At 48.8% G+C, this 14836-nt stretch overlaps 2 protein-coding genes across 2 annotated transcripts in view; both read left to right on the top strand.

Moving 5' to 3' along the window:
* Positions 1–4227, top strand: part of LOC308128046 (rho guanine nucleotide exchange factor TIAM2-like) — a gene marked incomplete at its 5' end in the record, with an annotated part of 20369 nt that extends 16142 nt beyond the window's left edge. The window contains 6 exons of the mRNA XM_080493716.1: positions 496–614; positions 691–799; positions 995–1053; positions 1126–1216; positions 1991–2078; positions 3183–4227. Of these exons, the coding sequence (XP_080349842.1) occupies positions 496–614; positions 691–799; positions 995–1053; positions 1126–1216; positions 1991–2078; positions 3183–3642 (926 nt within the window). The remainder of the gene's footprint in view (positions 1–495; positions 615–690; positions 800–994; positions 1054–1125; positions 1217–1990; positions 2079–3182) is intronic.
* Positions 4228–9888: 5661 nt separating this feature from the next.
* Positions 9889–10662, top strand: LOC308128045 (claudin-20-like; the record flags this gene model as incomplete). Its single annotated transcript, XM_080493715.1, has 1 exon — positions 9889–10662. The coding sequence occupies one exon, from the start codon at positions 9889–9891 to the stop codon at positions 10660–10662; it is 774 nt and encodes a 257-aa protein (XP_080349841.1).
* Between the last annotated feature and the right edge of the window lie 4174 nt (positions 10663–14836).

The raw sequence follows: 14836 nt of genomic DNA, 5'->3' as shown, positions 1-14836 counted from the left end.
CAGGTAACACACACACACACCTGACAGGTAACACACACCTAACAGGTAACACACACACACACACACACACACACACACACACACACACACACACACACACACACACACACACACACACACACACACACACACACACACACACACACACACACACACACACACACACACACACCTAACAGGTAACACACACCTAACAGGTAACACACACACACACATGACAGGTAACACACACATGACAGGTAACACACACCTAACAGGTAACACACACACACCTGACAGGTAACACACACACACACCTGACAGGTAACACACACACACCTAACAGGTAACACACACCTAACAGGTAACACACACACACACCTGACAGGTAACACACACACACCTAACAGGTAACACACACCTAACAGGTAACACACACACACACACACCTGACAGGTAACACACACACACCTAACAGGTAACACACACCTGTCATTTGCTGGGCTGTCCACTCAGAGGCGCTGCAGGCCATGGAGAAGGTGGCGAGTCACATCAATGAGATGCAGAAGATCTACGAGGACTATGGGTGTGTGTTTGACCAGCTGGCGGCAGAGCAGAGCGGACCGGACAAACAGGTACACACCAACACACACCAACACACACACAGTCTGTGACGGTCTCTGAGGGTCTGTGGTGGTCTCGGTCCTTCAGGTGACGGAGATCTCGATGGGGGACTTCCTGCTGCACTCGTCAGTGGTGTGGTTGAACCCTCTGCCGTGTGTTGGTCGTCTGAGGAAGGATCCGGAGCTGACACTGTTTGGTGGGTGGAGCCAGCTCACTGTGTGTGTGTGTGTGTGTGTGTGTGTGTGTGTGTGTGTGTGTGTGTGTGTGTGTGTGTGTGTGTGTGTGTGTGTGTGTGTGTGTGTGTGTGTGTGTGTGTGTGTGTGTGTGTGTGTGTGTGTGTGTGTGTGTGTGTGTGTGTGGTACAGTAACTGAGCTGCTGTTGCGTCCTCAGTGTTCAGGCGGGCCGTCGTCCTGGTGTATCGGGACAGCAGTAAAGTGAGGAAGAGGATGGTGAGTGCGCCCTTCATCTCCTGCTCTGACGTTCCGGTAAAGGAAGGATTCAGAATGGAATGTTTTCCACAGAACGCCTCTCGCTCAGCGGATCTGGACATCTTCAGGTTCCGCTGGTTGATTCCAGGTTCAGCCGTTCGGGTTCGACCGGCCGCCATCACAGGTGAGCCAATCAGAGGAGGCCAGGTGACAGGTCAGGGGTCACGGGTCAGGGTGGGGGGCTGGGGTTCGGTCTGGGTTCTGTTTGTTGGTGATCTATGTGATTCTTTTGTAGATTGTTGGTGATATTAGATTGTGAGATCCTGGTGAAATGAAAATCTGTATTGTTCAGGAGAGTGTGTTGACCCCGTGGTGTGTTGACCCCGTGGTGTGTTGACCCCGTGGTATATTGACCCCGTTGACCCTGTTGACCCCGTGGTGTGTTGACCCCATGGTGTGTTGACCCCGTTGATCCCGTTGACCCTGTTGACCCCGTGATGTGTTGACCCTGTGGTGTGTTGACCCTGTTGACCTCGTTGACCCCGTGGTGTGTTGACCCTGTTGACCCCGTGGTGTGTTGACCCCGTTGACCCCGTTGACCCTGTTGACCCCGTTGACCCCGTGGTGTGTTGACCCTGTTGACCCCGTGGTGTGTTGACCCTGTTGATCCTGTTGACCCTGTTGACCCCGTTGACCCTGTTGACCCCGTGGTGTGTTGACCCTGTGGTGTGTTGACCCTGTTGACCTCGTTGACCCCGTGGTGTGTTGACCCTGTTGACCCCGTGGTGTGTTGACCCCGTTGACCCCGTGGTGTGTTGACCCCGTTGACCCCGTTGACCCTGTTGACCCCGTTGACCCCGTGGTGTGTTGACCCTGTTGACCCCCTGGTGTGTTGACCCTGTTGACCCCGTGGTGTGTTGACCCTGTTGACCCTGTTGACCCCCTGGTGTGTTTCCAGGCTCGGAGAACTCGTGTGTTTGGGAGTTGATCCACTGCAGGTCGGAGGTTGAAGGACGACCAGAGACGGTTTTCCAGCTGTGCAGCAGGTACAGCAGCTGTTCACTCATTCACCTCCAGCACACGTGTGTTCAATGTGTTTACTGCATGTTCATCACGTGTTCATCACGTGTTCATCACGTGTTCATCACGTGTTCATCAAGCGTCCATCACGTGTTCATCACGTGTTCATCACGTGTTCATCAAGCGTCCATCACGTGTTCATCACGTGTCCATCACGTGTCCATCACGTGTTCATCACGTGTCCATCACGTGTTCATCACGTGTTCATCAAGTGTTCATCACGTGTTCATCACGTGTCCATCACGTGTTCATCACGTGTCCATCACGTGTTCATCACGTGTTCATCAAGTGTTCATCACGTGTCCATCAAGTGTCCATCACGTGTCCATCACGTGTTCATCACGTGTTCATCACGTGTTCATCATGTGTTCATCACAGGTTCATCAAGTGTCCATCACGTGTTCATCACGTGTTCATCAAGTGTTCATCACGTGTCCATCAAGTGTTCATCACGTGTTCATCACGTGTTCATCAAGTGTTCATCACGTGTTCATCACGTGTCCATCACGTGTTCATCAAGTGTTCATCACGTGTCCATCAAGTGTCCATCACGTGTCCATCACGTGTTCATCACGTGTTCATCAAGTGTTCATCACGTGTCCATCAAGTGTCCATCACGTGTCCATCACGTGTTCATCACGTGTTCATCACGTGTTAATGTGTTAACACAAAAAACTGTCAGAAATGTGACTTTATTTTTGAAAAGATAAAAGTTCTAAATGACGTAATAAAAGAAAACATGAAAATCTTTAAAATACAATCAAGACGGTGAACCTGACATTTTACCTTTGATTTGTTCAAATTTCTCAGGTTGGAGTTTTTTCTGTTTGTCATGCCGTTGCCATGGTAACGCTGTAGCCCCCACTGTGTGATGCCGTTGCCATGGTAACGCTGTAGCGCCCACTGTGTGATGCCGTTGCCATGGTAACGCTGCAGAGCACACTGTGTGGTGCCGTTGCCATGGTAACGCTGTAGCGCCCACTGTGTGATGCTGTTGCCATGGTAACGCTGTAGCGCCCACTGTGTGATGCTGTTGCCATGGTAACCCTGGGGTTCCCTCCATGTTTCAGTGGCCTGGAGACGAAGGCGAACGTCCTGCAAGCGCTGCGTTCGCTCCTCAGGGAGCGATCGCCCAGCACCTCCCTCGGGACGAAGCGGCTGTCCACCTGCAGGAGGAGGAGGAGGAGGCAGCAGCGCCCCCTGCCGGAGGAGCACTGCGCAGCTTCCCACAGCCACGCCTCCTCTTCCTCCTGCTCCTCATGGACCAGTGGGCTGGAGGCGCAGCTGCAGAGGCTCGGCTTCAGAGAGGAGGAGGAGGCTCCGTTAAGGTGGAGGAGTCCCAGGGAGGAGGAGGAGGGTCAGAGGAGGAGGAGGAGTCCCAGGGAGGAGGAGGAGGGTCAGAGGAGGAAGACTCCTGGAGAGGAGGCGACAGATCTGAGCGGCGTGCTGGAGAGAGACTTCAGCGTCCACAGTCTGAGCTCCATCTTCAACGAGGAGTGTTTCTACGAGGGGGCGAGGCCCGCCGGCTGAAGGAGGAGGAGCAGGAGCACGCTGCTCCTCCACCTGCTCCTGCTCCTCCACCTGCTCCTCCTCCTGCTCCTCCACCTGCTCCTCCACCTGCTCCTCCTCCTGCTCCTCCACCTGCTCCTCCTCCTGCTCCTCCTCCTGCTCCTCCTCCTGCTCCTCCACCTGCTCCTCCTCCTGCTCCTCCTCCTGCTCCTCCACCTGCTCCTGCTCCTCCACATGCTCCTCCTCCTGCTCCTCCACCCCATCCTCTTCTTCCTTACCTATCTATTTATACATTGTTCCTATTTTAAAATAAGCTTCTTTTTTTTTTTTTTTTGAAAACGTTTGACAAGTTCCCAACAGGAACATTTCGTTGTTTCTCATCTCGTCTGGAAAGTTTCTCTTCTGGAAAGTTTCTCTTCCTGAAAGTTTCCAGGTGTTTTGGACAAAGTAATCAACACGAACGGGAATAAACCATTTTTATATTTATAGGTTCTTTTATGAACTGCTGAAGTAATTTATTTTCTGAAATGTGACAGGATTCTCACCGTGTGATGCTGGAAGGTATTTAAAGAAGTTTTCTAAATAAACGTTTTGTATTTTAACATGAAAACATGATTGAAAAGCTCATTTTTACACACAAATGATGAAATAATGAAGGTTTGATGGGGGTTTCCCAGGTTGGGTGGAGGTTGGGTGGAGGTTTGATGGGGGGTTCCCAGGTTGGGTGGAGGTTTGATGGGGGTTTCACAGGTTGGGTGTAGGTTTCCCAGGAGGTTAGGTGGAGTTTTGATGGGGGGTTCCCAGGTTGGGTGGAGGTTGGGTGGAGGTTTGATGGGGGTTTCCCAGGAGGTTGGGTGGAGGTTTCCCAGGAGGTTGGGTGGAGGTTTGCCAGGTTGAGACATGCAGAGACACGGTTGGAGGAGCTCTCAGATCCCTTGAGCTCCGGGGATCAGACTCAGCAGTCGTGTTGCTGCTGGGAAAGTTTTGGTGTGAACATTGTGCTGCTCCGGCTGAGCCTCGGGAACCTGCTGGGGTGGATTTAAAGACACACAGAGAAACACAGTGACACCACCTTTACCCGTCTCCTCACCTGGAGTCTCCTCACCTGGAGTCTCCTCACCTGGAGTCTCCTCACCTGGAGTCTCCTCACCTGGAGTCTTCTCACCTGGAGTCTCCTCACCTGGAATCTCCTCACCTGGAGTCTCCTCACCTGGAGTCTCCTCACCTGGAATCTTCTCACCTGGAATCTCCTCACCTGGAGTCTCCTCACCTGGAGTCTCCTCACCTGGAGTCTCCTCACCTGGAATCTCCTCACCTGGAGTCTCCTCACCTGGAGTCTTCTCACCTGGAGTCTTCTCACCTGGTGTCTCCTCACCTGGAATCTCCTCACCTGGAGTCTCCTCACCTGGAATCTTCTCACCTGGAATCTCCTCACCTGGAGTCTCCTCACCTGGAGTCTTCTCACCTGGAGTCTTCTCACCTGGTGTCTCCTCACCTGGAATCTCCTCACCTGGAGTCTCCTCACCTGGAATCTCCTCACCTGGAGTCTCCTCACCTGGAATCTCCTCACCTGGAGTCTCCTCATTGGTTCTGCTCTGTACCACCTGCCCACTTCACCAGGTAAGAACTTTTCTCGGATAAATTTGACGTAAACATGAAACATGAAGCTGAAACTGTTTTTTACATTAAATATGATTAAAGTGTGTGTGTGTGTGTGTGTGTGTGTGTGTGTGTGTGTGTGTGTGTGTGTGTGTGTGTGTGTGTGTGTGTGTGTGTGTGTGTGTGAACAAATGTAACAGGAGTTATGAAGAAATGTTTCTTGTGTTTAAGAATCAAAACTTGATAATGAAGTTTTGATTAAAACTCGACTTGCGGCTCCAAATCCTGTGATTCAGGTTTTACTACGTGACAATTATTCAGTATTTTAACATCGATAACCAAAGTTTTTATATATAAACAAGTTCTGAGAAAAACACAAAATAAAATGTCAAAGGGAAGAAATCAGCTGTAATCCTGCTGTAATAGTAATATAAGAAGTAATAGTAATATAAGAAGTAATAGTAATATAAGAAGATATATTAATATAAGAAGTAATAGTAATATAAGAAGTAATAGTAATATAAGAAGTAATAGTAATATAAGAGCAGAACAGTTCCCAGTCTGGTGCTGTGGTACTACTGGTAAACTTCTAAATCTTTCTAACGCAGTATTTATCATCATGTTTCCAGTATTTAGGAGGAACTCCAGTTACCAACCATGAGAAAAGAACTTTTTCCTGAATGTTAGTGAAAACACAGTCTGGGACAAAGTGGCCCAGTTCTATGTTACCTAGAACACCTAGAACACCTAGAACACGTAGAACACCTAGAACACGTAGAAGACCTAGAACACGTAGAACACCTAGAACAATCATACAGAAGAGTTCCTTTAGAACTGAGATTCTTAATGAAACGTGATGTGAGAAAAGTGACGTCACAAACTTCTAATTAACTTTATGGTTTCTATGTTAATAAGTACACTTTGTACTCTATTCGTGTAGAAACATGTAGTAATATGAAGTAATGCGTAGTAATGTGTAGTGATATTTAATAATATGAAGTAATGTGTAGTAAAATGATGTAATATAAAGTCATGTGTAGTAATATGAAGTAAGCTGTAGTAATATGTGGTAATATGAAGTAATAAAAATAGGAATATATAGTGATGTGTAGTAATATGCAGTAATATGAAGTAATCTGTCATAATATGCTGTAATATGTAGTATTATGAAGTAATATGTGTAGTGATATGTAGTAGTGTGAAAAATTTAATAATGTGAAGTAATGTTTATTAATATTAAGTAAAGTGTAGTAATATGTAGTAATATGCAGTAATATGTAGTAATATGCAGTAATATGAAGTAATATGCAGTAATTCAAACACAATTCAGCTGGTGAGGCATTCAAGGTCCAGGTACGCGAACACACACACACACACACACACACACACACACACACACACACACACACACACACACACACACACACACACACACACACACACACACACACACACACAGATTTATGTGTTTTACGGGGATTTTCTTTGTTCGACGAGGACAAAACCCGAAGCAGGAGCGCTGCCTGGTCCACTTCTCTCAGGGAAAGTTTGAATTGTGTTTGTTGTTTCAGAGGTAAACTTGTTTGTAAACAGCTGATATTTATTAAATATTAACTGTGTAATGATGCAAATGCTACCTGCCGTACGCGTCAAAAAACAAACAGCTGAAGTTTGTGAAATGAAAAAAATATATAGTAAAACAAATGAGGCAGATATTTTAAAGAGGATTTGAAATGAAATTTAATTTGAACAAAACAGCAAATAAATACATGAAATGATTTTAAGTTTATATAAAAACGGAATACACGCACGCACGCACGCAAACACACACACACACACACACACACACATACACACACACACACACACACACACACGCCGGCTCCAATCAGCCATCAATCACCAGACAGACAGTAATTTAAATGAAGTCTTTATCTCTGCTGAACACACACTGCCACGCTGTGTGTGTGTGTGTGTGTGGGGGGGGGGGGGGGGGGGGGGGGTCTTCCAGATGGTTTGATTCACATCCAAACGATTATCGGCGCCTCACAGGAGGTGAAAGGTTAGTGTGTGTGTGTGTGCAGTCATGTGTGAAATCACACCACACACACACCGCACACATTTCCCGTCCTGCCTGAGCCGCAGCCCGTTGATCTGCAGACACAACAAACAAACAAACAAACAAACAAACAAACAAACAAACATGGAAACATTTTTTTAGAGCTTCCAAATCACAGTGACTCCATCTGGTGGAGAGGACAAGAACACACACACACACACACACACACACACACACACACACACACACACACACACACACACACACACACACACACACACACACACACACACACACACACACACACACACACACACACATGTAAATAATATTATTACTATATTGAAAGTTTTTATTATATTTTGATTTACCTGTATAAACAAACAAACATTTTATTGAGCAGAAAGTCATTAATCTATAGAAAAGATCTGATTAAAACCTTGAAGATTGAAATCTGTTAGAAAATGTGGTTTTATGTTTCAGTTTGTTCTCAGATATTTGATGTATTGGGTTCCAGACGTTCTAGAAGAAGTTTGCTTCTTGTTCCTCTGAGTCGGGACGTAGTTTTCTCTCTTGTTGAAAACACGTTTCACTGCGACGTGAAACTCAAACGGGATCAGAATTCAATCAGTGAACAAACGGCGGAGTCGTTTCACCGCCAGTCAACCATTCTCAGCTCGTCCTCCTTCATATGGAGCGATAAGAATTTAAATTTAAATAACTAGAAACTCAACTTTAAATGTTAAAGAAGCAAATCAAAAATTCATTTCACATGAAACATCAGAAATTATAGCAACTTTAAAAAAATATTTTGATAAAATATTAATATTGTGACACAAATTTTATTATAATAAAACAACAATAATAATAATGATAATGATGATGATAATAATAATAATAATAATAATAATGATGATAATAATAATAATAATAACAATGATAACGATGATAACGATGATAATAATAATAATAATAATAACGATAATAATAATAATAACGATAATAATAATAATAATAATAATGACGATAATAATAATAATAATAATAATAATAACGATAATAATAATAATAATAATAATAATACCGATAATAATAATAATAATAATAATAACGATAATAATAGTAATAATAATAATAATAATAACGATAATAATAATAATAACGATAATAATAATAATGATAATAATAATAATAACAATAACGATAATAATAATAATAACGATAATAATAATGATGATAATAATAATAATAATAATAATAATAATAATAATAATAATAATAATAATAATAATAATAATAATTGTGATCGTCCCGGTTGGAACTGTGACATTACCTCAACTAACTTGATGTTTGGGAGACGTTGGCGTGGCGTCGTTCTCCTGCCGGCGGCGTTGGGTTGCAGGTTTCTGCGGTTTGAAGCTGGTCGGTGACGCCAGCGTGTCCTGGTTGGACGTCCTGGTTGGTCGTCCTGGTTGGACGTCCTGGTTGGGGACGCGGTGCAGCAGGATTATGGCGATGACGGGCCGGGGGGGGCGGGCCAGGTGTGGGGGGGGGGCTGCGGCTGCTTATCAGCGCGGCGCAGAGGGCGATCCTTCAGGCGGTCACATGACCGCGGACACCTTGATGCTCACTGCGGAGAGCGCCGGCGGTTTTATCACAAAAACCACAGAAAAAGAGAGCGAGTGTGGAAATGAGGACTTTGTTGGTTCTGTTGGTCCTGCAGGCTGAGAGGACGGTGCCTGGTCCTGCAGGCTGAGAGGACGGAGCCTGGTCCTGCAGGCTGAGAGGACAGTGCCTGGTCCTGCAGGCTGAGAGGACGGTGCCTGGTCCTTCACGTCTCCTCAAACTTCAGCGCCAAAACGTCGCTGCTCATCAGATAAAAAAGCCGCAGTCCGAACTGGGAACGTGCTTCCTGCACCACCCGGGTCCGAGGGTTCCTCCTCCTCCTGCTCTTCCTCCTCCTGCTGCTCTTCCTCCTCCTCCTGCTCCTCCTCCTCCTCCTCCTGCTCTTCCTCCTCCTGAGCTCAGCCACAGAAACCAGACCTCCTCTGTGCTCCTCTCAGGAGGAGTCGAGAGCCGGCGAACGGTCCGAGGAGGTGAAACCAACATCCCGGCTCAGCGTCTTCATCCTGGGAATCAAGTAAGTCCGTACTCCACTTCTTCCTCCTCCTCCTCCTCCTCATGCCTCAACTTTCTCCCCACCCTCCTCATCGTCCGCAAGAATCTGTTCCAGACCAAGTTTAGACTGCACTTCACCTCCTCCTGCTCCTCCTCCTGCTCCTCCTCCTGCTCCTGCTCCTCCTCCTGCTCCTCCTCTTCCTCCTCCTCCTCCTCCTCTCTGGGGGCCTCTTCAGCTTTAAAAGCCTATAATTGAGTGTCAGAGATCATCAGCTGCAGAGTAATCACCTCCTCAGCTGTGTGTCCGTCACGCTTCACCTCACTTCTCATTTCTCGTCTCGTTGCAGCTCGACGCCACCGAGGGAGGAGGGCGAGGAGGAGGAGGAGGAGGAGGAGGAGGGCAAGGAGGAGGAGGGCGAGGAGGGTGAGGAGGAGGAGGGCGAGTGGAGGGACGTTGGCGTTGAGGACGGCGTGGAGGAGGAGGAGGAGTCATGCTGCCGGCGGCCGTGCAGGTCCTGGCCTTCGCCCTGGCGCTGCTGGGCGTGTTGGGTGCGGCGCTGGCCACGCTGCTGCCGAACTGGAAGGTGAGCGAGGGGTCGTGGTCGGGCGTGATGACGCCCGTGTCGCAGATGCAGGGCCTGTGGATGGACTGCGTGTGGTACAGCTCGGGCGTCTTCAGCTGCACCGTCAAGAGCTCGCCGCTGTCGCTGCCGGCCTACCTGCAGGCGGCGCGCGCCTCCATGGTGCTCTGCTGCCTGGTGGCGTCCGTCGGCCTGTGCCTGGCCGCGCTGGGGCTGAAGTGCACCCGCTGGGGGGGCGACCACCGCGCCAAGGGCCACACGGCCGTGGCGGCAGGGGGGTGCTTTGTGCTGGCCAGCCTCCTCTGCCTCGTCCCGGCGTCCTGGTTCACCAACGAGGTCGTCGCCGCCTTCCTGACCACCGACCTGCCCGACAGCAGCAAGTACCAGCCGGGCGGCGCCCTGGGCCTGACCTTCATCTCCGCCGGCTTCCTGCTGGCCGCCGGCGTCATCTTCTGCCTGTCGTGTCCTGGGAACTGGAGCGGGAGGTCGCCCCGGGCCCCAGCCCCGGCCCCGGCCCCGGTCCCGGTCCCGGTCCCGGCCCCGGCCCCTGTGCTCCGAGCGGCGCCCAAAGCGAGCCGAAGCGTGCGGCTGCAGACGGACACGGTGAAGCCGCGGGGGGCGGGGCCACGTATTCAGGGGCGGGAAGAGCTGAGAGACAGTTACAGCCTGCGGGAGTACGTCTGACCGTCACCGTCACCACCTGCTGACTCCCACCCGGGGTGGGGGGGCTGGGGGGGGGGGGGGGGGGGGGGGGGGGGGCTGAGAGGGGGCGGGGCTACTGCAGAGTGACAGAAGACTAAAAAAAAAAAAAAAAGGGAAAACATCGCCTGATACCAAAAACCCTGATCCAAGTCAAAACACTGGAAAAGACACACACACACACACACACACACACACACACACACACACACACACACACACACGGACATTAACATGCTAAAACATAAACTGAATTGCGTGTGAAAATGATTTTCTGTTCAGTTCAGAGGGAACATTTCAAACACCTCACAGACCCAACAGGACCCGGGCCCCCCTTGGTTCCTCTTGGTTCCTCTTGGTTCCTCTTGGTTCCTCTTGGTTCCTGGACCCTTTCTGCTGCAGTCCAACTTTAAACTGTTGTTAAGAGAAGTTTTTAGTGTGAACACATCATTTTTGCATTTTCTGTTGAGAAAAGTTTCACGTTTACGTTCAACGTTCTGGAAACGGCGTCTGTTTCCACAGAAACAGTGAAAACAAATGACAGACCTCTGAGTTGGATTGTTATTACGGTGACTGTCAAAATAAAAGTACCAAGTCCAGGAGAATATGGACCGGGAGTCACGACACCACGAGGGAAAAACTTTGTTCTGATTGGCTCTACTGAGCATGTGCAGAACTACCAGTTACTACGGTGACCAGGACCAGGACCAGGACCAGGACCAGGACCAGGACCAGGACCAGGACCAGCGTTTCAGAAAAGTCGCGTTTCCCTGTTTCCATGGAGACGGAGTCGGAGTGTTTTTGGAAAGACTGTGGGCAGCGTTGGGTTTGTTGTTTTCAGTTGAAACGTGGTACGAAGGAGGAGAAGTTTCCTTCATTCAGACCAAATCCTGTTTTCAATCACATCAAAACCCTTTAAAGCTTTAATGTTTGACTGAATGTTCACACTGCTGCTGGTTGGGGGCGCTGCAGCTGCCTGAAACTCGTCAGTCACTGAGTTAGTCCAGTTGTGGATTAACTCAGTCACTGAGTTAGTCCAGTTGTGGATTAACTCAGTCACTGAGTTAGTCCAGTTGTGGACTAACCAGGATGGTTTTGCCACCGTCCTCTCGTCCTTTAGGTGTTTTTTCTTTTTGTTTCATGGATCCAGACCTCCGTCCTCCTTCACTGCTGTGGTGGCAACTAATTCTTTATTTGTTTGTTTGTTTGTTTATTTCTATCTGTCTATTTATCTATTGATTTACCTATTTTTCCATTCATTCATTCATTCATTCATTCATTCATTCATTCATTCATTCATTCATTCATCTTAATGTGCGACGGCTCTTCATCTCATTTCGGGGAACACCAGGAGTCTCACCGTCCTGCCTCGGCCCATGAGGGAACCACGGTACTACGAGGTTCTACTAAAGACAACTCTCGATTTGGCTTCGATCCAGGAATCACATTTAATGTTCAAAGTTGTAAAAGTGGATTAACCAATAATCTTCATCACCCCACTGGGGCAGGGAGCTCTTCACCCAAACCTACATCCATGAAGAAGAACTTCGCCCTTGTTCCTGTAGTTCTTTCATGAGGCTTTAACTGAGCTGACAGGATTTCTTTCAGTTCTCGGGGGGAAGATTTCAGAAGGTTGTGGGACGGCAGTGTGGACAGAACCAGCGTCTGAGGCGCCGCCGGCCTTGCTCACGTTCAACTCTTCTGTCTCTTTTCACTCCGGGACCCTATTCCTCCCCCAGGAGAGATTTGACTCCTCCCTCCAAAGATTTCTCTCAAAACGTCCAAGATGCTGGCGCCACACCGGTTCTCCTGTTCTGATCGTTAACCCATATATTTCTTGGCGACTGTTCCGTCGTCTCCCATTAGAGCCACCAGGGGGCGTTTCGAGTCATCCTCATCGCCAGACCAAAACTCAAAGACTAGTTTTAAGTTTAAAACTATATATATATATAACATTATCATAAATATTGTTACCATTTTATTTTTGCTGTTAAGCGGATGAGGATTCGTACATTTACCTCTTTTGGTTTCACTCAATTTTGCCTTTTTATATGTTCACATTTTCTCCTTAAAAATAAAATAAACATTTCCGAGTTGTGTTGTTTGTCACTTCTGCTCTACATTGTCCCTCACAGACAACAGAAATAGTATTTCCCTCTCACACAGTAAAATAAATGACAGATGAAATGGCTGGACTCTAATGTCGGAGTGAAAAGGTAGAAGGGTTGAAGCAGACGGAGGGAATAAGAATTCAGTGCACAAAAAAAGATCCCAAATGACTTCCTGCAGGCTGAGGGGGGATGTCGGGGTGGGGAGGTGAGGGTAGGGAGGTGAGGGTGTAGAGGGGATGGGGGGGAGGGGTGGGGGGGGGGGGTGTAGGTGGGACGTTGGGGGCCCCAGAGGTGCAGAGAGCTAATGATGCTATTTACTTTCACATTATCGCCTCAGCATGGCTGGATGAACACGCCCCCCCCCCCAAACACACACACACACACACACACACACACACACACACACACACACACACACACACTAACCTCCCCCCTCCCCCTCCTCACACTGAGTTGTCAATCAGCTTCTTAGGAAAAAAGAACAAAACACAGAGAAAAAAAGAGTTTCAACGACACAGTGTGTGTGTGTGTGTGTGTGTGTGTGTGTGTGTGTGTGTGTGTGTGTGTGTGTGTGTGTGTGTGTGTGTGTGTGTGTGTGTGTGTGTGTGTGTGTGTGTGGTTTCTATCTCTTGGCCCTCCTCCTGTTTGTACAATATAAGATTGAAAACATTTTAGTGTCAGAACAGTTTTACTGGATTTCTCCTCCAGTAACAACAACATGGCCGCCGGGCACCGGGGGGAGGGGGGGGGGGGGGGGGGGGGGGTTCAGAGAGGGAGGGGGAGCAGGGGGGGGTGAGGGGGGGCAATAACCTTGTCGCTGGCGTATCGGAGTTGCCACACATACAAACTCTTCCCAAGCAGCAGCAGTTACAGAACACATGAACCAAGACGGAGACTGAAGTTAATAAGTTCCATCGTATGGACAGACGAGGTGAGACAGATTGAAGCAGCGTCCAGGAGGACAGACGGAGGAGGAACCAGCATCAGACCAGCAGACCCTCTGACACTGGGAGTGGCCGGCATCGGGAAAACAGTCCTGACACAGAAGTTCACTCTGGACTGGGCTGAAGACCAAAGCAACCAGGACGTCCACTTCACGTTTCCATTGACCTTCAGAGAGCTGAACCTGCTGAAGGAGAAGGAGAAGAAGTTCAGCTTGGTGGGACTCATTCATCACTTCTTCTCTCCAACCAAAGAAGCAGGACTCTGCAGCTTTGAAGACCTCCGGGTGGTCTTCATCTTTGACGGTCTAGATGAGTGTCGCCCCCCTCTGGACTTCCAGCACACTGAGGTCCAGAGGTCCAGAGGTCCAGCGGTCCAGAGGTCCAGAGGTCCAGCGGTCCAGCGGTCCAGAGGTCCAGAGGTCCAGAGGTCCAGAGGTCCAGAGGTCCGCACTGAGGTGACCAGCGGTACTGCGTCCCCGGAGAGCGTTCACCGGCCCAGTACGGTGGCCAGTAGGGCCAGTTGGATGTAGATGCTGTTCTCCGCTTGGTGGAGTCGTGTGTGTGTGTGTGTGTGTGTGTGTGTGTGTGTGTGTGTGTGTGTGTGTGTGTGTGTGTGTGTGTGTGTGTGTGTGTGTGTGTGTGAGATGGCTCTCCAGAGGCATTAGCACCCGTCAACCAGTAGGGGGAGCTGGTGACCAGTCCACGGGTGAGGAGGTCTCACTGGGTTTAAAATAGCTTCTGAGATTATAGGCGCGCACACACACACGCACACGCACACACCCACACACACACACACACACACACACACACACACACACACACACACACACACACACACACACACACACACACACGCACACCGGTGAACACTCTCCGGGGACGCAGTACCGCTGGTCACTGCTAGGGGGAGTGAGACTGGTTAGTATTTTGTTTGATCATGAAGATACAGATTAAAGCAGTAACTTCTGATTATGTTGGATGCTCTATAATCTGGATGGTCGCGGAGGAAGATGCTCTATAATCTGGATGATAGAGGCGGAAGATGCTCTATAATCTGGATGATCGCGGAGGAAGATGCTCTATAATCTGGATGATAGAGGAGGG

The sequence above is a fragment of the Lipophrys pholis genome (genome assembly GCF_963383615.2).
Source record: "Lipophrys pholis genome assembly, contig: SCAFFOLD_158, whole genome shotgun sequence".
NCBI lineage: Eukaryota > Metazoa > Chordata > Actinopteri > Blenniiformes > Blenniidae > Lipophrys > Lipophrys pholis.
Note: the sequence above shows the minus strand (reverse complement) of the source record. Positions and strands in the feature narration are given on the sequence as shown.